The following is a 22047-nucleotide window of genomic DNA, read 5'->3' on the forward strand; positions in this document are numbered from 1 at the left end:
ACAGGAGGCTTTGGAAGAAAAAAATCATAGAGACCGAATCTCATACAATGGAGAAATACAAAAAAAGTTAAATGGTATTGTTTACAACAATGAATGAGAACACAAAGAAAAAAATGATGATTTGAGAAAAGAAGAATAACCTAAGCATGCTGTTCGAAGAGAGCAATAGTCGAGCAGAAGTTACTCTTGTTCGGCTTCTGAGGGACAAGACCCTTCCCACTGGACGACGTAACCATATTCACAGCAGCCTTGGTACTGAGACCATACAGCTTAACATCGGAACAATCAACCTCGACCATGTTCTCCTGGCAATCCTCCGAGTTGAGGCAGGACTGGGTGTAGTTCTCGAAGAAGCTGTAGAGACCGGCACCGTATACGAAGACATCCGAGGAGCCGAGAACACGCAGACCCCATGCCTTGCGACAGGAGTTAGTCTTGCAGTTCGAGAAGTCAGGATCGTTCCAGGATTTCTGGGGGGGTGAAGGGGACCAGCGAGGTCGGGTTGGACTGGTAGTACGGAGTCTCGGATTGGATGAGGCCCATGAAGACGTTCTTGGCGCCCGAGATCTGGTAGTTGTACAGCTGGTGGTGCTCGGAGGAGGTACCCCACAGCCAGTTGGCGTTCTCCGACTCGATGAGTACACCGCGGGCAGTGTAGACGTTGATCTGGTTGTGGTCCTTGAGGTCGAGCTCGTGGTCGGCGGTCCAGAACCAGGTGTTCTCGAGGTAGGCGCTGCCCTTCTTGGTGATGTGCAGGAGCATGAAGGCGGCCATGCACTCCTTCTTCGGGGTGGTCTTCTCCTTCGGGGTCTTGGGGCAAGTGTCGCTCTGCAGCTCGGTGCCGGCGGCGCCACCGATGCGGAAGTGGACATCCCACATACCGGCGGAACCTTGGGAAGTGCCGGCGATGTTCCACTCCATGAGGATGGCACCAGGGGCGGGGCCCTTGGTGGTGATGATGAGGTCGCTCATCTCGACGGAGCCGGTGTCGCCCTTTTCGCCGACCTGGAAGACAGGGACGGGGTTCTCTTGGTCGGCGAAGGTCTTGCCGTGTGCCATGAGCATGGGCCAGATTTCACCAACGACCTTGATGTTCTTAGGAACCTTGATGGTGGAGGTAATGACATAGGCTCCGTGATCGAAGTAGATGATCTGACCGTCCTTGTAGCTATTGAAAATCTTCTGGATGGCCTCAGTGTCGTCAGTAGTTCCGTCACCCTTGGCGCCAGCAGACTTGACGCTGATGAAAGAGGAGGCTGCGACGTCCTCGTACAGAGGCTTGGAGCGTTCGAAGATAGCACCTCCCTTGAGCAGGCTAGCGGGCTTGTCAGCAGTCTTCAGAGTGCTCTGGGTGCGGGCAGAGGCAACGGCAGCCGCGGCACCGCAAGTGCCGGTGCTGCTATCGCTGCCAGACTGGCGGCCATCGCTAACTTCAGAGCCGCTGCTGGTACTTTCAGCAGATGCAGCAGTGGAGGTAACTGGCGCAGCAGGTTCCTTGGCAGAAACAACACTGGAGGGCGAAGAACCAACAGGCACGGCGGAAGTGGCAGGGGCCTCAGTAGAAGGAGCAGCCACGGGAGTGGGCTCGGGGACTTCAGCGACAACCGAAGACTCAGCAGAGCGATCCGCATCGCTGCTGGTACCAGCACCCGGGGCAGGCGAAGGAGCGGGAGCGGATCCAAGTGATGAAGTCTTCGCAGGAGCAGGTACGTCGCTCCCCGCAAGGCTGGCGCTGGGAAGGCCGTGGGAAGCAGGACAGGCAAGGATGGTCTCTGTAACGGTCTCAACAACGGTAACCAGCTCAGGCTGAGCCTCGCTGCGCTTGTTGATAGTCTTGGATGGGGTGTAAGTGTTACCCTGGATCCAGTGGTCAACGACAGAGCCACCTTCCAGAATGACATTGCCATCAACACCAGCCACAGCAGCCTTGGAGCCAGAGAAGTCCACGTTGTCCAAAATCAGGCTACCGCCACCAACGGGAATACTCTTCTGGGTCCAGGCAGTAACGATACCAGTGGGAGTGTTGGTGAGCTTGCTGTCCAGCATCAACACGGAGCCAACAGTCTGGTTGGAAGGCGAAGTAGACATATTCAGGCCAACCTCGCAGTTGTTGATCTTGACGGACTTGAAAGTCCAGGCCCAGTTCCAGTTCATGAAAATGGCAGTCTGGCAGCCATTGAAAACCAAGTTACGGGTAGTGAACTGTTGATTACCGAGGAACATGCCGTAGTTACCACCGTTGAAAGTCAAGTCTGCCATGAAACCACCGGATCCGTTGTCCATGAAGATACCCTGCTGCTTGTTGGCCTCACCACCACCCTTGACCATCTCGAAGCGAATGTTTTGCAAGCTCGTAGCCTGGCCGACCTGCCAGTGGATACCAGCGCCCGAGCCAGCGGGGACGCTGGTCAGATCAATGACCAAGTTGCGAATAGCGCGGAAGAAGTTGTTCTGGTTGGTGTACCAATTGGAGCCATCATCCTCGTAGGGATCGGCGTCAATCACGGCCATACCGGCGAACTGGGCAGAGGCCTTGATAATGGGCAGTTCGACAGCATCTCCGACAATCTGGGTGTAGTAGTACTGGACAATGGGCTTCGAGACAACATAGGTACCAGGCGGGAAGTAGACAATAGCAGGGGTCGTGGTAGAGGAATCACAGCCCTTACCACAACGGCCTCCAGAAGAAATAGCCTCGTTGATAGCCGCAGTGTCATCAGTGGAGCCGTCACCTATGTTATAGTTAGCAGGCCGGCCGAGGGGATAGAGTTTGGATGAATGACTGACCCGTGGCACCATAGTCCTTTACATTTCGGAAGATCTTGTAGTCGGCGCTCTTGCCGAAAGGGGACGACACCCTGGCGCTCAACATTGGCGACCCAGTAGCTTGAGGCGGCGGATGTCTTTTGAGTGGTGGCCAACACGTTGTTCACCGGAGAGACGGGCACGTTAACTGGCACAGCTGCGACCAAAGAGGCTGGCAAACCGAGCAAAAGGATGATATGGGTGACAAAGATCGCGATGGAGGTCTGTAAGATGGCCATATTGAAAATGGATAACGCTGGACCAGCAGCGAAGTAGAAAAAAAAGGATGTCTAGGGAATGAAGATTCAGTAACCAGTACTGCAGAAATCAAAATAAGAATCGAGTCTAATGCTTGACCAGCAGCGATATGCAGGGAGAAAAGCAAAAGAAGATTTAGAGAGTCAATCTCCAGATGCACCGTTCCTTCCAAAAATGAAAACAATGAAATATGGTCTCAAAGAATGAATGAATTGAAGGGAATGAATAGAAAAGAAAAGACAACAAAGGACTCAGGATCAATGGGAATATCATACCTATAAAAACCCCAGCGTTTGCCAACTTCCCCGTTTCAGCCAATCAAATGCACCACAGCCCTGAAGTCCACCACACCCAACCAATCAGATTCCCAGGTCTTGAGACAGCGGTTGAAGCTTGAAACGTGATAGACTGGAGTTGAAACAGAAGATCAGTCTTGCAGCTTGATTCGGCTAAATGGGCGGCAGTGAGTGTTTCGAATCACAATTTAGGGTGTTTGAAGGAATTTAGGGTGTTTGAGGGGTCCCAATTTCTTCGTCTGTAGAACAGAACAGCCGGAGGAAATAAACAGAGTTAAAACCTGGGTCTACGCGCTATATAGCTAGATTCATAACCTAAACAGGGTATGCCGGGTCATCCATTCCAATCATCTGAGATGCAGGTTATATGCTCACAGGGGGGATAGGACGAGCATTGCAAGTTGTCGCGTATCACTATGCCCTTGACCCGAGTGGGTCCCATCGTTCAATACGAAATAGATGTATAATTAAAGGGGATTGATATCTCGATTTCCCAGAACTGATATCGTGGAAAAATATCACTTTATTCCGTTTGCTTTAAAATGCATGTATGTGTCTATGTTTGTGTAATGTAGACATGTCACACGAGACTCGACGCCCCGTGTTAAGAGGGTGTATATCCCCCGCGTGTTGTCAGGGGGCGTTCCGCGTCCCGAAGTTATGGATGAACATTCCGGGGTGTTTGAAAGATTCCTGATGACGGATCACAAAGAAAACATTGAAAGCAAGGTGATAACATGACCAGGCCACGACATTGGGAATTCCCCAAGGTCGACTTAAAGGGTTGGCCTTTGGTCATTGTGAAGGGAAGAGGGGAAGTCTCCAAGGCCAAGCTTTGCTTTCCCCCCTGAGAGGATCAGGAGCCGGTCGGGATCGGCTTCCCCTTTGATCCTTGAAATTGTTGAAATTGTCTTGGGAGGTATTATTTTGCCCCCCTGTTTCTGGAATTACATGGTCTTTCACGACTCAGTGTCCTGTCCCCCGGGGTTGTGTCTTTGACTAATCATGATCCAAAAATAATCTTGGACCCGGGGGCCAACTCATTGCAGAGTTCAAATACCCGATGCAGAGCCTCAGGTATATACACTCATGTATCAAATACCCAACTCAAGAGACTTGTATGAGCTGGCAAGACTACGTTCTAAATTGTCTACTTAAATTTCATGCGCCACGCGTCCCTAGTGGACACGGTACGGACCGTACTATATGAACCAGCTGGCGTGGCTCCGACGTGGCGTGGATCCAAGTCCAACGCCACAACACCTAGACCTGGGTACGAGTCATACGGTTGAGAACACGCGCTAACCTACGCATTCCCTCGGTCAAGTGTCGTGGTTCTTCCCACGCAAAACAGAGACGCAGATGATCCGAAAACCCCTCAGTCACATGCGGGTCTCCCGGGACCTGGAAAACATCACCTGGAGATACACGCAGATTTTCTTCGCTCTGCGCTAGCCGGACTACGTCGGTGGCGAGCAAAGGCGCCGGTAGACCAATCCACATAAAGTAGCCACCCGCCGTCGCGGCAGGCGCTGGGACCGTGACACCCAGCGGAACGAGATGCTCGTGGATTGCTGATAGCAAGGTGTGGTAGTGCTCGGCGTATTTCGGTTGTAGGACGTCGCGGATGTGGTTTTGTATGACTGTAGGGAACATCTGGTCAATGACAGCGGCGCATAAATGGGAAGGAGCGCCGCCCGATCGGGAAGAGCCTCTGCAAGCGATATCGGGTCAGTCTGCGAATCCGGATCCGAGAAGAAGGGGTTGGTCAGTCAAGTCATCCCGGTGGCCCGTACGTTTGTGATAATCCATAGGCAACCTTTTCGGAAGCCTCGGCCCAGCCGGTGCGGGCCCCAGGCCCGATGAGTTTGCTGAAACTGCCGTTGCTTAGTGCGTGTCCCCATTCATCCTGTGGACCACCGTCCAAGTAGCGGTCCACATCGACAATGCGCGGAATACATGCGCGGTCACGGAAATTCCCCTCTCCCTCCGGCTTGGCCGACCACAGAAGGAAATCGTACACATCATCCGTAACGATAAGCGCATCGTACTGACGGGCGAGACGAACGAGCGCCTCACGTCTACGCAGCGACATAATCTTTCCCGAGGGATTCGCAAAAGTCGGCACAGCATAGATGACATGCTTGTAGATCTTGCGCCAGGGCCTGGGCGGTTTCAGTTTCTGCAGGGAAAGAGGGGCAGGGTCAGTCCGGGACTCAATAAATGATGGCAAAGTGGCATGGCACGGTGACTGCCAGTCATGCCAGCTCAGTCATGGGCCCAGGATTGTCCTACCGGCTCGGTATTCCCAGTGCGCAGGGCATTCTCTTCTGCGGCGCGTAAACCGCTCTCCAGCACCGCTATGTCGACGCCCTCGTCATCTTCGGGGACCCCTCGTAAGCGCCCGGCGAAGCCAGCGTCGTCCATGATGCGCGCGGCCAGGTGGTACGTCGGTGCGACCATCCATACATTCCGCGTGTAGACTGGGTCTGTGAAGGTTTGCAGCACGCATGCCAGGTTCTGGCTGGCCCCGCCAGTGATGCAGATGCGCTTCGAGGAGATGGGCTCGCGCGGCTGGTAGAAATCGCTCAGCCATGCGGCTATGTTTGTGCGGAGCGGCTCGTATCCTTCATCGGGGCCGTAGAGGAGGGCTGGGGTTGAAATGGAGGGATTGGACAGTACGGTCGTGGCGGAGTGGCGGAGAATGGGGGCGGGGAGGAGGGCGGGGTTGGGCCAGCCGGTTTGAAGGTCAATGGTCTTGGGGGAAACGGTGATGGTCATGATTAATTGGGTATTAAGTAGATCGTGAATATCATCTACTTCTGTATAGGTTAAAACTAATAGTTTGGTGCTTGGGTAAAGAGCTTGGGCTTCCACGGGTGGGATGTGGCGAAGTGCCCGGACAGGTGGGCACCGAGCATCCGAGATCGGGAATTGAATGGTTCCAGGGGAACAGGAACAGGAGCTGTATTATTGTTTATATTGAGAGAGCTATATACGGACATTGGAGTTTGGAACTATATTTTAGGTCTCGATTTTAAACAAGGTACTGAGATGTCATGAGAGATATATATATAGAGCATCGAGGCATGTCATAAGAAGGTGCCTTGGCAATACCAGGCTAGTATGTACTTGTATCCCCCAGTTCGTATGAGTTATATCGGATCATAGCGGATATGATCGTGTTTTATATATGGACTTTAATTGGATGCTCCCAAGGTGAGGTATGTTAGGCTTCTACTTCCAAATCGAGTTATTTCTCTGATAATCCGTATAATTGATACCTAGGTATGATATTTTGACTCAAGTTTTTCTTTTTTCTATATATTGTATACAAAGGAATTGTAAATATGATTATGTATATGTATTCTTTGACTATATAAATCTCCTATTCTCCTATCTCCTATTTAATTGGGTCCACATCCAAGACATGCACAGCCAGGGAACCTCTCATTCTATTATTGGCATTGGGTTGAATGTGCTCCGTCTCTTTTTCCCTTTCCCCCCCTCGTATTATATGAATCTTGGGTATTACCTAGGTATATATTGTATTATATTATTAAATACTAAAATAAGTCAAATAAGTCAAATAAAAATGGGAGGCTCCGATATTTACCTTTTTTCTTATTTTTATCATCTCCTGAGCTTCTCTCTTTACCTTTTTTTTTTTTTGTTTGGATCTCAGCTTAGCCTCATCCATTCCCTGAGGACATCAAGTTTCTTGTCATTCTTCCAATCCCTCCTGCCGATCCATTCCACCCCCTAAACCTCCTCCCATCACCTGCCAAGTACAACACTTCATTCCTACAGTCCCATGCGGGCTTGAACTTCTCTACCTCCGGGTCGCCTTCCTCCCCGAAAAAAAATTATCCTCCAACATCTGTATCAAAGATGTTGTCAGCTCCCGTTAAGTCGGCGAAGCGGATCTCATCTCTGTTTTCGCTGGGATCCAAAGATCGGGACTCCCAATCCTCGCCCGCGTCTTCGCCAGTTTTGAGTTCAGAAAATCCCATCGACAAGCGACGCCGGAGCAGCTCAAAACCCACTCGCCATGTCTCAACCCCCAATGCCGTCTTCTCTTCGGAGCCCAGAACCATGCCCGATAACCTCGATATGGAGAGCCTACCCCCGCCACCTTCACTGCTGGCGGTGAACCAAGATCTGGCAAACAGCGCTCCCAGTTCACCCGTTGGCCGTCCGCAGAGCAGAGGTCGTGATATGAGCCGGCCCTCCAGCTCGGCAGGGTTGGGTATCCCTGGATCGAACCCGGATTCTCGCCCTAGCACACCGTCGAAGCGCAGAAGTTGGATGCCGGGTCGTTCGCGCGCCAGCTCAATGGATAAGCGGGCAACTCCCGCAAGTCCCATGCTTCCGGCTGCTTGGATCGCAGGACTGGACCAAAAGGTCGTTTATGATCTGGGACCATTGTCCAGAGGAGAACGGGTATGCATACGCGAACTCAGTCTGTTTTGTGGTGCTCTAAGTTAATCTTTTTTCCGTTACTTTCCAGATCCAGGAACTGTGGAATGAACAAGGTGACACTTATGTGTATCTGTTCCCCCAGAATACCGGCCGCGCCCCATCTTTCAAGGTCGATTCCACCATATTTGCCGAATCCCCCTCCCTCACCTATCTAGCCCGCGGCAACGATGGCAAGAGCGGCCTCGAGCAGCCAACCCGAACATTATCACTGAACCCACCAATGTCTCCGCCTATGTCGCCGCTGGACCCTCAGCCAGAAACTGACAACGATAACGACAGTGCGGGAAGCCAAAGAATGGCATTCGAAGATACACCCGAGGAATTACAGGAACTTCATCTTTATCTCCCCATTCCACTGAACTGCGACGTGTCCAACCCGCAAGCAAGGCTCACTTCGGAGGATACAGAAACTCTTCTTCTGTTCCGCAACCTTTTCGCATTCCTGCTCGGCCAATCTTTGATTGCCTCACCCAAGTCATCCACTCTTTTCTCCATTTTCATGGACGTGGCGGTCCTTTTGGCCCGTTTCGAGTTCTCGAACTTGGATGCATCCAACTTTGGTGAGACTGCCACCACCAGTTTCAGCAACTACTGTGAAGAATTACGCCTTGCAGATGTCCGCCGAAGCAGGGAGAAGACGATCGAGGCTATCGTCTTGGGTGAGCGTCTGCGCTACTATCCGCTCTATGTCGAGGGCTTTGTCCATGGTGTTGGAAAGCTGGATGAGCTCAAGCAACTGCGGAGCCCTAAATATACCTTCATCCATCCCATCACGCAGAAGCGCATGGAGCGCGCGTTCATTGATCTCGACACCCGTCTGCGCGGTCTCTACGGCAAACTTGAAGATTTCGATTTCCCGTCTGTTTTCTCGGGTGTTGCCAACTCGACTACCTCGCAGGAAAGCAAGGTGGTGCGCTTCAAGAACTGGAGGACGGGATTCCAAGAATTCCGCCGCTTTACGATTCAGTACTACCGGCAGAAGTACGGATCGTGGCCCCCCAAGGCTCGGTCGAAGAAGAACGAATTCGAGGAGAACGGACTTAACCGTCTTCTCCTTCTGGATTTGTACCACGACTTCACCGATCTCTACGATTTGATGGTTGACCGCACGTCCCTGACGACGCGTACAATTGATATTTCGGGCGCGGGCAATGACTCCGCCGATTCATCTGATCCAAAGCAAATGACCGTTCGTGCCTTGCGACAGGTTCTCTCCGAGTATGACCGTAGCACACCCCCAGTGCTTCCTCCCATTCCATTCGACATTCCACAGATGCCTTCGCTGCAGCCCTTGCATCGGAAACCACTCGACGCCAAGAAGGAGGCCAAGCAAAGCGTCAAGAAGCTCAAGGATTCCGACATCAACGCTGTCCTGATGGGATCTTATACTCGGGAGGCAATGCGACCCACTCCTTTCATTGAAAGCTTCATGCAATTCGAGCGTCGCTCCGCGCACGGCAAGAATATTAATGACATTACCGACCTCCGATGTGGCCAGTGGATCTTCCTATACTCCGTCATTCAAGCGCTCCCCATGCTGGTGGTGGATGTTCCTGACGTCCACTACAACGAAGGCGTGGAGTATTTCCTCTGCATTGCCCCACGTGGTGGTGCTCCCTGGATTCAGAACGACACCAAGACTGCTCGCAGTTGGTTCGGAGTTGCAGGTGGTGCAGGTGTTGTTAGCTTGCCGTCTGACGTAGTCATTAACGGTGTGGAAGGTGTATACCGCCGCAGTCATTGCTGGCAGGTCGCCGAGCAGTGGGCCGAGGCGGGCGCTCTTCTCGATCCACCAATGGTGGAAGACGCCGCCTACGACGATGAGGAGTCCTCTATATCATCACCTTACCAGGCCCAGCAATCGTCGGCTGGGTCTTCTTCGGAACCATACCCGAACCCTATGATGGTCCCCGGTGGGCTCACCCCGCCCCCTCCAGCCATCCCACGAACCCGCTCGCCTGCCGCTGCCCAACGAGCTGAGCATCGCCACTCATTCTACCCTGGATTGGAAGCCTTGCCCCTTCCCGCAGGCATTGCTCCCATCGAGCCTCCCACGCGTCCGATTAGTCGGTTCAACCCGAACATGAGTTTCGACGATATTCTCAAGGAAGTCCCGAAGAAGGACAAGAAGAAGCACTAAATACCATTTGTCTTGTGTCTTTTCTCTATGATTAGATTCCATGACACGAGACGGCCTGCACATTCAGAATACAAACTCGTTTTGTGGCTCTGACTTCCATACTCTTGACCGTTTCATTTTTCTGTTGATAGGCGCATTTTGTGACGGAGAACTACTGGGCGGGACCGGCGCGATGCACAGGGAAGCGAAAACAAAAGCAAGAACTTTTTAATTCATCGGGGGCAGCATGCATGGAGAAGCACATCATAATTATCAGCATATCGGCATCAGCATCTCCGGAGGAGGGGCTTTTCTTTTTCTTTTCACCTTGTCATTTTAATTTTTCTTTGTGCTTTTCCTCTCTCTTCGCCTCGGATTCCCCCCTGTTTCCCGTAGTTTGTGACGCTGGAAGCTGCCCGATAGAAATATAGATTCTAATGTTTGTACAATTCAGTGCACGAGGGTTTATTTACTTTCTGATTGAGTAGTGTTTGTATTTGTAGTGTACAACATACCTAGGTAGGTACCTGGGTACCTAGGTAGCCATTGAGTTGTCCCGGATCCATGGTTCCGGCTTGAGTTACCAAGTTCTTAATTTCTTTGTTTACACCAGCGCTCTATCCATCTCTCCATTGGATACCTTCCAAGGTTGTCATATCCTGGATTTACCTGTACTTTTATAGAAACGTCCGTCTCTCCAATCAAAGAATTCAGCCAGTCAAATTGTAAACCATGCATATGCCGAGGTCAAACCCGCTAAAGCATGCAATACGAGAGGGATCAGCCACACAGCCTCATTTCCTTTATCACCGTCGGTTACAGAATCCCCCGCGGGATTAGGGGTTAAGGAAAAGAAGGACCTTCACGCCCGCAGATCCTTCCGGACCGGGAAAAGGGCCATCTGGTGTCGCTTGAGCTTGATTCAAGTCCAGCTTTCAAATTTTGTCTAACCATCCATCCCCAAGTACCTTTTCTTTGCCGGGGAAAATCTCGAAGAGCCTCAATAACTCAACGAAAAAACGCCTACAATGAATCAATGAACCCTATACACAACTATATATACATACTCTAATCCTCGCAATTCCCCTCATCACCTCACCTCAACCCACCATGCCGCCCTCCCGCTCCAGCATAACGAGCGACAGCCACGAGCGCCTCGAACCACGGCTCCTCCGCGCCGCAGAGTCAAACGACATTGACTCCCTCAAAAAGACCCTCGCCCTCGCGCAAGAGTACAACCAACTAAACGACAACTTCCTCCGCATCGGATTAATGCGCAGCGCCGAACGAGCCTGCGTCGCCGCAACAGAATACCTCCTCACCCTCGGCGCAAAAACAGACGTCCCCTCCAACCGCGCCTCACCACTCCTCCGCGCCGTCGAGCGCGACCACTACGAAATCGTCCGTCTCCTCCTCGACCACGGCGCATGTCCCAACTCCGCCGATAAAGAAGGCCGCACGGCCCTCATGACAGCAGCATGGAAGAACCACACCGATATCCTGCACCTGCTCATCATGCGCGGCGCAGACGTGAACAAGCGCGATCTGCGCCGTCGGAATGCCTTGCATAACCTCGCTGCCGATAAGGCTTGCCGATGGGGATGGGGGGATGAGGTTGTGGGGTTGTTGCTGAGGACGGAGTGTCTGATTGATGGGCCTGGGGGGCAAGATGAGCTTGGCCGTACGCCGTTGCATTGGGCTTGCGCGACGGGGAACTGGAGGTTGGCGGAGATGTTGCTGACGAGGAATGCTGGTGAGGGGAGGGGCGGACTGGACCCGCGGTGATTGACGCTGTTGAGCTGCGCGGGAAGACTGCGTTGCATGTTGCTACGGCTCATGACCGTGCGGATATCGTGCAGCTGCTGATTGCGCACAAGGCGGCTGTTAATGCTGCTAGCGATGGTGGCTGGACGCCGCTTCATAATGCATGTGATAAGGGGTGCGAGGAGATTGTGCGGATTTTGCTGAGCGAAGGCGCGCATATCAATGCGCAGCTTTTAAATGGAATTACGCCGCTGCATCTTGCTGCGCAGGGCGGTCATACCACGGTTGTGCAGTGTCTTCTCGAGAGGCCAGATCTGAAGCGTCGGGTTAGGGATAATTTTGGCAGTACGCCGTTTTTGCGCGCGGCGCAGTTCAAGCGGAAGGATATTGTGCTGTTGCTTGCGCCGTTTAACAATGTCGACAGCCTGTCTGATGATGTTAAGGAGGCTTGTGCGGCGTTCGATGCTACTGTTGTTGATTTTGGAAACTTTCATAATGAGAATCGGGTTAAGCGCATGTCGGTGTTTAATCTGCTTTATGGGAGGGATCAGGAGAATCCTAGAAAACAGGCTGTTACCACCGTGCCGCTTGATAGTCGTGTGACCGATTTCCGGTGGATTCACTTACCGGCGAACAATATGGCGTGGGTGGAAGCTCTGCTTACCAAGTCTTTTATTGAGGAGGGGGCCCATGATGTTGATGGGTTCAAGGGGCTGGAGAAGTCTTTCAACTATCAGCATCGGGGTCAAAGAACTCACTCGCACTTTATGCGGCCGTTGTGTCAGAATACGCCGCGGACGATGCTGCGGCGATATGAAGAGGAGACTTCGGAGGAGCCTGTGTCTGATCATGGGCAGGTGAAGGCTATGGATACCGCTGTCCGCAAGCAAAAAGGCACAGGCGGCAAGCCTGACAAGGTGGAATCTTACTTCCACGATGAAGGGGCAGGGTCACATGGGAAAAAGAACAAGAACAACCAGAAGCGTGGCAATGGCAAGTCGGGCAGCGCACCGGGAACTCCCAAGCAGGAGACGAAAGGGAAGTCGCCGTGGGGCCAGAGAGAGACACCGTCGAGGTCATCAACTTTTTGCAAAGATCCTCACCCCCTGGTTTCGGCATGTAACGTCTGCGTGTTCATGCCGTATCTACACTTCGAGACCGCGGAGGGCAGGCAGAAGATGCAGGATGCAATCTCACGGGCGGAAACGCTGGATTTTGTATCCAATAGGATGAAGCGAAGGCGCACCAGAGACGAAATGCTCATCGACGCACATCTATCCTCCTCATCGACCTCCCTCCATGTCCGCCGAACTCTGGACCAGTTTTTCTACCCAAACATCGATACACAGAGTCGTGATCAGGATCAAGTGGTGTACCGGTACCAAACAAAAAGCCCCGGGATGGGGGCAGAACCGAAGATATTCATGGTGGATCAACTGTGGATGTGGGTTCTAGGCACGAATCTGATTGTAACGGCCTTCCCACAGAGATGGGACCAGCCCAAGAATGACCCGCTTAATGTGCTGGACGGGGTTATTGAGGTTATCAATTCCAAAACCCGAGACCCTGTCAAATCCGTCTATGATCTAGCCATGATAATCACCAATCGCTGCTCCGGAGTCTTCGACCGACACCGCTTGGGCGACGAGGAGTACCAGTTCCTGAGATATGTTCGAGTCATCCATTGGTATAGCTACAGACAAAGAGACCGTGCTTTTTAACCAGTTCAACCATGCCTCCGGACAGGCATCTGACTGGCTGAAAAGCCACCGGAAGCTGAACGGCTCCTTCAGCTCTCCGCCAAAGTCCTGCAATGGGACTGACGACAAAGACGAAAGCAGCAACTACTGCGACGAGGACGGCCAGCCACTATTCGTCGACCGGCTCCTGGATATCGGACAGGAAACCAATCTCCTGGCGGAGACAAAAGACATCCGAGACGAGCTGAACATGATCCGGACGGTGCTGGAGCACCAGAACAATGTACTTCTTGACTTCCAAGAAGTCATCTGCGAGACGTACCAAGGCCAGCATCGTTCACAGTTCGAGGTCAAGAAACGGTTCAAAGACCAGCAGCGCATGATCGACATGCATCTGAAGGATATCGACCGCATGGATAAGCAGGCTGAGCGAATCTACCACTCCATCACGGATCTACTCGATCTCAAACAGAAACACGCAAACGCCTTTGAAGCCCGCTTTGCGCGTGATCAGGCTGCTGGTACAACCCGCCAGAGCAAGACAATTATGGTCTTCACCATTGTTACTATTGTCTTCCTGCCGTTATCATTTATCACCTCCATCTTCACGATCAACCTGAAAGAATTCGAGCACTTGAATCTCGGTTATGTGGCAAAGTATACCTTTGGTATAGGCTTCGCAATCTCCATCCCACTTGTCTGGGTCGCTCTCATGGTTGATGATATTGGTGGTTTCTTCCGTGTGGGTAGTCGACGATGGCTGTCTAACCGGGGAAAGGCGCCTGCGAAAAGTGAACGGGGTGAGGAAACCCTCCAGGCGTTGGAGATGGAGAAAATGATAAGTCTGTCGCGAATGCGGAGGAGCATCGATGTTGGATACGGCGGTAGTCTGCTACCTGTTTCTACACGCGGCACGGGGGCGTCAAGGCGACCTGATCTCTATGTCGGAGGATTAGGAAATGGCACTGTGCGAAAAAGTTACGATCTGCGGTCTACTGAGGACTACAGATCACGATGATATGATTTATGGCATGTAACGATCCGATATTTTGTCTTATAGTTTGTCATTTTGTGATCTTTGCGCAAAAGTTGGATATACCCGTTTTCTATATAGCGCTAAAAGTAATTGAAGTTCTGATGAAAAGTGAGGAAATTTTGATGAGAATTGAAAAGGATTCTTATTAGTAAAGTGCACCAGCCCTAGGAGCCACAACGATTGCTGTCTAGCTTAGCTGCATTACATCTGAATACTCCCGGCTCCCACCTTTCCCATCCCCCAAGATCTCGGCGGGGTGGTACACATTCAAAACGGCCATGGCGATCCACATCAACAGCGCATCAAAGATGTACATAAAGACCTCGTGGGTCATGGTGTACCCATCGTAACCCTCTTTGTATTCGACCAAGCGGAACACAGACCGCACTAGGATCAGGAAGCTGACGATGTATAGTCCGATCAGGATGGTGAACCAATTGCGTTGTTTCCAGCCATCACCCCGGGTGTGATCACGATCTGACTGCGATTTGGGGGTAGGCTGACGAGAGATGCGGAAGTGAAATACCGTCGTGACGATCACGAAGAAGCCGAAGAAGAGAAGCTGGACGACGAGGCCACCGATGGTTATGTTTGAGCCCATGTCACGCATGGAGCCTCCTGTGGACATGAGACCGCCGCCTAAGATGAGATGTGATTAGCTTCTATGTTCCTATTCCATAGCTGGGCTATCATCTGATTTGATGAAAGAGGCTTTACTTACCAGTGCATTGTAAGAAAAATGAAAACACATCACCCGTCACGAAAATCTTCGTCATCCACTTGACTGGCACCATGCTCAGGGGCTCAGCCTGTAGGTAGGTCACTGTTCGCCCGAGGATCATGTAGACTGAGGCCGCGTACAGCGGCGGCGCGAGCAGGATGAACAGGGACTGCATCGCATAAAGTGGGATTCCATAGAAGTTGTCATGCGATGCGGCTCGACAGATGTATCCTATGACCTGGACTGTATGAATTGAGAGTTAGTGGTGCCTTTACACGGTTGAGCAGGTAAACAAGCAATCCAACATACATATTCCGCCGATCACGAATGGAATGAAGTACCAGCATCGTGACTTGGTGAGCTGATAGCCGTGGTGGGCAGTCGTAGCGCTGAAGAGAATGATGAAGATGACAGCGGCGGGAAGAGAAGGATTGTACCCATATATATTGAGTTGGTCGGACATGTTGAGATGAGATAAGTGTGAGGAAGATTTGTTTCATTTATGCTAATTGGGGTAAACAGGACTTTTATATCAACGTGGGCAATAGCCATCCAGCAAGAGCCATTAGCATAGCCCATACTTAGCCTCTCGGAAACGGGCCTCCTCCGCGATCCACTATAAATCTAGGCGACCTTCTAATCGAATGGATTGATTCGTGCGTTATTCTTATCATTTGGGAAACGTCTGGGATTTTACGCAGCTTAGACAGACCATGTGGGGGCGTTGAAGAGGCTTTTCGGTCGAATTCGTTTCCGTCTCCGTATCCGTATTCGTGTCCGCATCACCGTATCCGCACTCGCATAGGATTCAATGTTTCTCCCCAGTTCAACTGTTATATCTGCTTGATAATGGGCCCAAGAAGATCACATCGGAAGTCGCGCAATGGCTGCCCACAATGCAAGGCACGAAAACTAAAAGTACGTCGAATATCCCCTGGGTTTTCAGCTTTTTCTGACCAGCGTAGTGCGATGAGCAATACCCATGTACAAACTGCACCAAACATGCAATTCAATGCTCATTTGTTGAGCGTGGCGTATCAACTCCGACTGGAACTTCATATACTCGGTCAGAGTCATTGGCGCCGCCTTACATGCCGTCGCCATTGAACATAGAGTCATATCCGGCAACTCCCCCCGGGAACTCGAGAGCTCTGGGTCACGATCAGCCTAATGCAGAGAGTAGATCTGGTCTACTGCAATTTTTGGCTGACTCGCCAGGTGAAATTCCAGCTTTGAATACGGATGACTGGGCATCGGATCTTGAACTCATGCACCATTACTGCACGGTGACATGCAACGCTCTGACAATTCGCGAAGACTCACGGCATATCTGGCGCGTTGTTGTCCCAGTGGAGGGATATTCCAATAAATATCTGATGCACGGGATACTTGCTATTTCTGCCCTACATCGTGCCTATCTCTTCCCAACCCAGAAGGAGAAGAACATTAAGGCATCCTCCTACCACCAAGCAGCTGCACTAAAAGAGTTTCGAGAGCTCATTTCCTCGCCAATCGACCCTAGCAACTGGCAGCCTGTTTTCTGCTTTGCTTCTATGATTACGCTATATATCTGTGCCACGCGGATCAGACTGGGTGAGGACCGTTGGCCAGCTCCGATATCGAATATGGTGGAGCTCTTTTCCGCCGTCACTGGATTGCAAACTATCATGGAGCCGTGGCTACCCTCTCTTAGAAGAACCCAGCTCGCACCCATTGTCAACTGTGTCTGGATTGAAGATGAAACGCTCATTCCAAGGTGAGTTTTGAGTGCTCGCAATCCCACATCGCGGGCATGGTAATTGTGGGGCCAACCGACTGACCCCGTCTCAGCCCAGGGACCATGCAGCAATCACTGCTCCCCCCGGACATCCATGTTCGGATATCACAACTCCATCAGTTTATTGATGATTACCCATTTCCTCAGATCCAACAACCACAGTCCCACCAGAACTTGAGCGTGTCGGATCAATCACCGCGTCCTCACGATTACCGAGCAGACTACAAGAAGTCACTGAAGTTCTTTGAGCACTCGACTCGGCAGATAGAGCTCGCAGGACCCCACGTGGAGACTGGCATGGTCTTACTGTGGGCATACTCACTTTCCAAACGATTCCGAGATGATATGGAAGCATGCCATCCTGCAGCTCTGGTCCTGCTTGGTCATTGGTGTGTGCTGCTGCATACTGTTAACGATTCTTGGCTCCTCAAAGGCACTTCAATTCAATTGCTAGAGGAAATTGAGGTCAGGATCCACCTCAGCTTCAGGGAGTGGCTGGTATGGCCGAGGAGATGGGTCTTTGGGAAATGACCTCGATCTACCCTGTTTAGTAATTTTAGAGTCGGACATATTGATAGGATATTATAATACCGTTACAGGGACTATGCTCTACAGGACTTTGCAGCCAGAGAAATATTGTTATATATTCCTCTCCATCTTGAGCGGCGACTAATTCTTTCATGGTAAGCAATTTCAAATCGAAACAATCAATCCAATCGAAATGGACAGGAACATGGGAAATCCTCCTTTCCGATGTTGACTTTCTCCCCTCAAACAATGTTCATTACGCCAACTTCAAAGCTTGATGCCTGCACTCCCAAATACCACAATGACATGTCCACCAGCTCCACAAGCCTTCACAGCTCATGAGACTCCTCCCCAATAGACAAAGGGCCTTTTTTGACCATGATAGTAAGGACTTCATACAGCACATCAGCGGCAGCCCTGTAAAGAAATCAGTCTTTGTCATATCTTCCGCTCAAAGGAACCTACATCGTCGACAACTCTGCATTGGTATCATAAGCCGGCGCGACCTCAACGATATCCGCACCAATAAAGTTCAACCCGTCAAGACCACGGATAATCGTCCGCAGTTCGCGTGTAGACCACCCGCCAGTCTCTGGCGTGCCGGTAGCCGGTGCGACTGGATTGTATTCTTAGCAACAGAAAAAGTCACAATAGTCACCTCCAGAGAAGACTTACAAGCAGGATCCAAAGTATCAATATCAATAGAAAGATAAACCGGATTGTCAGTTCCGACACGGTCGCGAATCTTCTTGATAATACCGTCCGTTCCTAAAACAAGCATGAGCACAAAACCAAGCCAATCGACAAGATAACATACCAATAACATCGATCTCCCTCGCCTCAACAATCTCAAACCCGCAGTACCCATCATTGTCATAATCAGAAGGCCCAGACAACGTCGTACGAATACCAGCATGAATATTAGTATCATTCCTCAACAATCCTTCCATCGCCGCATGGTAGAAGTATGTGCCGTGATTAATAGCTGCAACCTCACTAGGAGAGCCACCGAAGACCTTCGGTTTCCACGAGTCCCTAATCAAGTCAGTTATTCGCCCATACTGTACTGCTAAGAGTTCTCACAAATGACTATCAAAATGAATCACTGTTACAGGCCCATAGGCCTTATTGATACTTCGCAGCAAGGGCAGTGTGATGGTATGATCACCACCAAGGGTAATAACACGAGGAAGGGTCTTGCCGGCACGTGAAAGACCCGGTTTATTCGCGTCAAGGTATGGCTTGCGCATCAGGATGCTGTTGTGTCCTTCCTCGATCTGCCGGATTGCCCAGGCGTTGTCATATCTATGTGGGGGGTTAGTCTCTTGTCTCTCGATCTCCCTTCGAAAGGTAAACATACGATGTAACAGGAACATCGCCACAATCCAAGATCCGCATATCGCTAGTAAACGGGTTCGCCTGCAAAGGCACATTGTAGCCACCACTGAAGGCCAGTTTTTGTGAGCTTCGTCGTGCCATGTGGAAGCATCTCTGCTTGTTGGAGATGATACGTACTACAGATTGAGGCGGCGAGAACCTTGTCTGATACCGCTGGGTCCGAACCGGGCGCCGGGTCTGTAGGAGGTTCCGGTATCGAAGGGGGCACCTGTTTGGTGGAAGTGTGAGTAAGGGCTTTGTATGATCTTGCTGTAGACCAGCTGGTGTTGACTGACCTAGGAAAGCGATGTCGTATTTCTCGGCGTCGCTAGCCAGGCATGGGTAATAGGGCAGGCGGCCGAAAGTTGAGATTCCTGAGAATACGGAGTCGGCCTTGTTCGTTTAGTGAGATGGCTTCTTTTGAGTTGAGTATGTTATCAAAGGGGTTGTTCACCTGCGTGCCACCATCTCCTGGGAGTGTGTTGTACCAAAGTCCTTGGTGTGGACCAGCAAGCTGGGACTGGCCATGGTCACCATGGGCTGTGGCGAGAGCAGACAGGGCAACCAAGCCGGCGATGGAGACAATCATTGTGATTTCAAGACCCGGGGTGACGTATAGAAGAATTCGAAAGTGCCAAAGTGAATACAAGTCGGTTGACTATGGTGGTAAAACGCAGGGCCTTCCATGATATATGTATGTCATTCCTAAGATATTCTTTACACCCCAGTTTAATTCACTGTATACAGTGCAACAGTCAGCTTGCCATACGATAGTAACCCTCTACCGTTACTGCCCCGATACAGACACGATTGACAAGAACTCGGCAATTCTTACTATCTGCACCCATCAGCTAAACATTGGAGTCAATTTTGAAAATACAATTGCCACCGCTAGGTAGCGTTTATCCCCTCCCGCTCCCAGTAACTTCCCTTTGAGGAATTGATGGCAGGCTAATAACCGGTTGGTGGGGGATGTGGTGTCAAGGCTTGGCCACGACATACATAGAGTATGCAAGGCAAAGCTATTCCATCCCAAAATGGAAGGCCCGGGGAGATGGGAACGGGAGATAAATAGTAGAGTTGGGGAAGATAGGGGATGTATTTCTATTAGTATATGCGATGGCTTATCGGTCGGTCGTCATTGGTGGTTGTCGATCTATAAAAATCCAGCATCTGGTGGATTGCTTGTCCGACAACGGAGGATAATACATATGTAGACTTGTTGGTATAGCATATTGTAACAATATACTAAATGTGATTCTGGTTACAGTAGGACGGTTAAATAACAGTAGGACGGTTATTAAACACGTCTGTGTTGCGAGACTTGGAGTGTAGCGGGAGACGTCGAACAACATTTGAAGGCTTGTACTTCAATGTCAACAATGATTCAATTCAATTCCTATCTAACAAGACCAATTTATGTATGTCTTTACAAATTGAATATACTCTCTTTCAAATCCCATCCTCCAAAGTCTCATGTACATCCATGCGCTGGAAAGCCTTCTGCACCTCAGTATCCCATCGACTGCGCGCAACAATAACCCACTCAAAAACACCAACCAAATACAAAGCAATACACTGTCCAACCCACAGACCCTTAAGCCCCCAACCGTGAAACGCAAGCCAGATTCCCAACGGCAATGCACCACAGTAATAACTCACCAAATTAACCAATGCACCCACATGCTGCCGTCCCATTCCTCTCAGACTTCCCCCACAACTCCCATTAAGCCCATCGGCAATCTGGAAAAGCGCCACATACGGCAGGACCTCAGCTGTGAGACTCACAACACTCGAATCACCATTGAAGATCTTGGCAAATTGGTCTCTCGTGCCAATGAGAACAGCCAGCACAACACCGCCAAAACCATGCTCAGCATGGCAGAGATATGCGCCGCCCGCGCCGCACCGGTATCGTCCCGTTTTCCTAGTAAGTTACCGACGCGACCGGATGTCGCTACCCCAATTCCAAAAGGGATCGTATTGAGAACTTGATCGGCTGTCATAATGACACTCTGAGCAGCGAGTGAGACAGTGCCCAGACGCCCGGCAGCTAAAGCGACGATCTCAAATGCCCACCATTCTGTTCCAACGTGCACAACGCCTAGAAGAGCGAGTCGTGCAAATGTGTGAAGGTTTTGGAATGCCTCGCGAGACCATCCGCCCCAACACTCTGAGCCGTTGATGAAGCGTGCGTAGAGAACTAGCAATGCAAATGAAAGCCAGTAGCAGAGTCCAGTTGCGAGAGGTGCGCCTAAGAGGCCGATCTCAAATGTATAGCAGAATAGGAAGTTGAGACCGGCGTTTAATGGTAATATAATCAGCAGCACGTATGTTCCAGCTCGCATGATTCCTATACAGTGGTCGTGGTTAGGCCTCGTACCCAAATGAATCTCGTACAAACATACCTTGAGCTTGAAGATACTTCTTCATTACCTCAAAATAAATATATCCCAGACCCCCAGGAATCAAACAAGTCAGAAACCTCGCGCTATCATGTGAAAGTTGAGGATCCTGCCCAAGAAACAAAAACACCGGTTCTGAAAAAGCCCACAAGACAGCAACGGGTATATAAAAAAAGACCCAAGACGAAGAAACCCCGCTGTAGCAGGATTCCCAAATCATGTTTATTAGAGCTTCCTGTGAACGAGGAGGAGGCGAGTGTATCCATAGCCGTGGTACCTCCCAAAGCAATCATCCACGCTGTAACCATCGCGAACATCTGCGAGAATGCACTCGCTGCGAGGTTCTCCGGCGATGAGCGACCGATGATCAACACCGATACTGTTTGGAGGCTGTTTTGCAGCGTGTAGGCTAAGATCACAGGAATTGAGTCTTTCAGCAAGATCCAGAACTCGGCGAGTATGAGAGGTCGTGAGAATGGGCTTTCGTTTTCTTCGGAGTCGTTCCATGGTGGCCCATCATCGATAGGCTTAGAGACGAGGGAAGTATATTCATTCGGTTGGTGGTTTGGGCCTCTGTTGCTGGAGGGGGCGGGCATGGTAATTGAATTGCAACAATATGTGCTTTTGTGGTAGATCTGACTTTGCCTTCAATATCTCAGAATTTGGCCGGTTTGGGCAATTTGACGATGTGATCGCTTTTAGAAGTAAGGGCACAGTACGGTGTGATTTTGTCCGCCTGTTAAGCAAGGGATTTGGAAGAAACAAAAACGCTTCCAGTC

At 50.9% G+C, this 22047-nt stretch overlaps 8 protein-coding genes across 8 annotated transcripts; 3 read left to right on the top strand and 5 right to left on the bottom strand.

The window, feature by feature from the left end:
* Window positions 1-140: 140 nt before the first annotated feature.
* N7519_001183 (glycoside hydrolase family 55 protein) lies at window positions 141-3044 on the bottom strand (the record flags this gene model as incomplete). Its single annotated transcript, XM_057287961.1, is given in 4 exon segments — window positions 141-470; window positions 490-2732; window positions 2788-2903; window positions 2923-3044. The coding sequence occupies 4 exon segments, from the start codon at window positions 3042-3044 to the stop codon at window positions 141-143; spliced, it is 2811 nt and encodes a 936-aa protein (XP_057154044.1).
* A 1578-nt stretch (window positions 3045-4622) lies between these two features.
* On the bottom strand, window positions 4623-6140 carry N7519_001184 (aminotransferase-like domain-containing protein; the record flags this gene model as incomplete). The annotated part of the gene is made up of 3 exons (XM_057287962.1): window positions 4623-5073; window positions 5156-5610; window positions 5655-6140. 3 exons carry the CDS (start codon window positions 6138-6140, stop codon window positions 4623-4625), a joined length of 1392 nt encoding a protein of 463 aa, XP_057154045.1.
* A 1110-nt stretch (window positions 6141-7250) lies between these two features.
* On the top strand, window positions 7251-9981 carry N7519_001185 (uncharacterized protein; the record flags this gene model as incomplete). The annotated part of the gene is made up of 2 exons (XM_057287963.1): window positions 7251-7802; window positions 7870-9981. The coding sequence occupies 2 exons, from the start codon at window positions 7251-7253 to the stop codon at window positions 9979-9981; spliced, it is 2664 nt and encodes an 887-aa protein (XP_057154046.1).
* Window positions 9982-11070: 1089 nt separating this feature from the next.
* Window positions 11071-14442, top strand: N7519_001186 (ankyrin repeat protein; the record flags this gene model as incomplete). Its single annotated transcript, XM_057287964.1, has 3 exons — window positions 11071-11641; window positions 11719-13394; window positions 13471-14442. 3 exons carry the CDS (start codon window positions 11071-11073, stop codon window positions 14440-14442), a joined length of 3219 nt encoding a protein of 1072 aa, XP_057154047.1.
* A 205-nt stretch (window positions 14443-14647) lies between these two features.
* N7519_001187 (RTA1 domain-containing protein) lies at window positions 14648-15644 on the bottom strand (the record flags this gene model as incomplete). Its single annotated transcript, XM_057287965.1, has 3 exons — window positions 14648-15099; window positions 15182-15424; window positions 15491-15644. The coding sequence occupies 3 exons, from the start codon at window positions 15642-15644 to the stop codon at window positions 14648-14650; spliced, it is 849 nt and encodes a 282-aa protein (XP_057154048.1).
* A 386-nt stretch (window positions 15645-16030) lies between these two features.
* N7519_001188 (Zn(II)2Cys6 transcription factor domain-containing protein) lies at window positions 16031-17489 on the top strand (the record flags this gene model as incomplete). The annotated part of the gene is made up of 3 exons (XM_057287966.1): window positions 16031-16099; window positions 16147-16937; window positions 17012-17489. 3 exons carry the CDS (start codon window positions 16031-16033, stop codon window positions 17487-17489), a joined length of 1338 nt encoding a protein of 445 aa, XP_057154049.1.
* A 326-nt stretch (window positions 17490-17815) lies between these two features.
* N7519_001189 (agmatinase) lies at window positions 17816-19452 on the bottom strand (the record flags this gene model as incomplete). The annotated part of the gene is made up of 7 exons (XM_057287967.1): window positions 17816-17903; window positions 17952-18102; window positions 18162-18254; window positions 18304-18521; window positions 18570-18791; window positions 18847-19256; window positions 19318-19452. The coding sequence occupies 7 exons, from the start codon at window positions 19450-19452 to the stop codon at window positions 17816-17818; spliced, it is 1317 nt and encodes a 438-aa protein (XP_057154050.1).
* An 863-nt stretch (window positions 19453-20315) lies between these two features.
* On the bottom strand, window positions 20316-21864 carry N7519_001190 (MATE family efflux transporter; the record flags this gene model as incomplete). Its single annotated transcript, XM_057287968.1, has 3 exons — window positions 20316-20675; window positions 20723-21216; window positions 21447-21864. 3 exons carry the CDS (start codon window positions 21862-21864, stop codon window positions 20316-20318), a joined length of 1272 nt encoding a protein of 423 aa, XP_057154051.1.
* Between the last annotated feature and the right edge of the window lie 183 nt (window positions 21865-22047).

Source organism: Penicillium mononematosum (assembly GCF_028829835.1).
Source record: "Penicillium mononematosum strain IBT 11891 chromosome Unknown utg000001l:1.0-4488741.0:1.0-4491989.0, whole genome shotgun sequence".
Taxonomy (NCBI): Eukaryota; Fungi; Ascomycota; class Eurotiomycetes; order Eurotiales; family Aspergillaceae; genus Penicillium; species Penicillium mononematosum.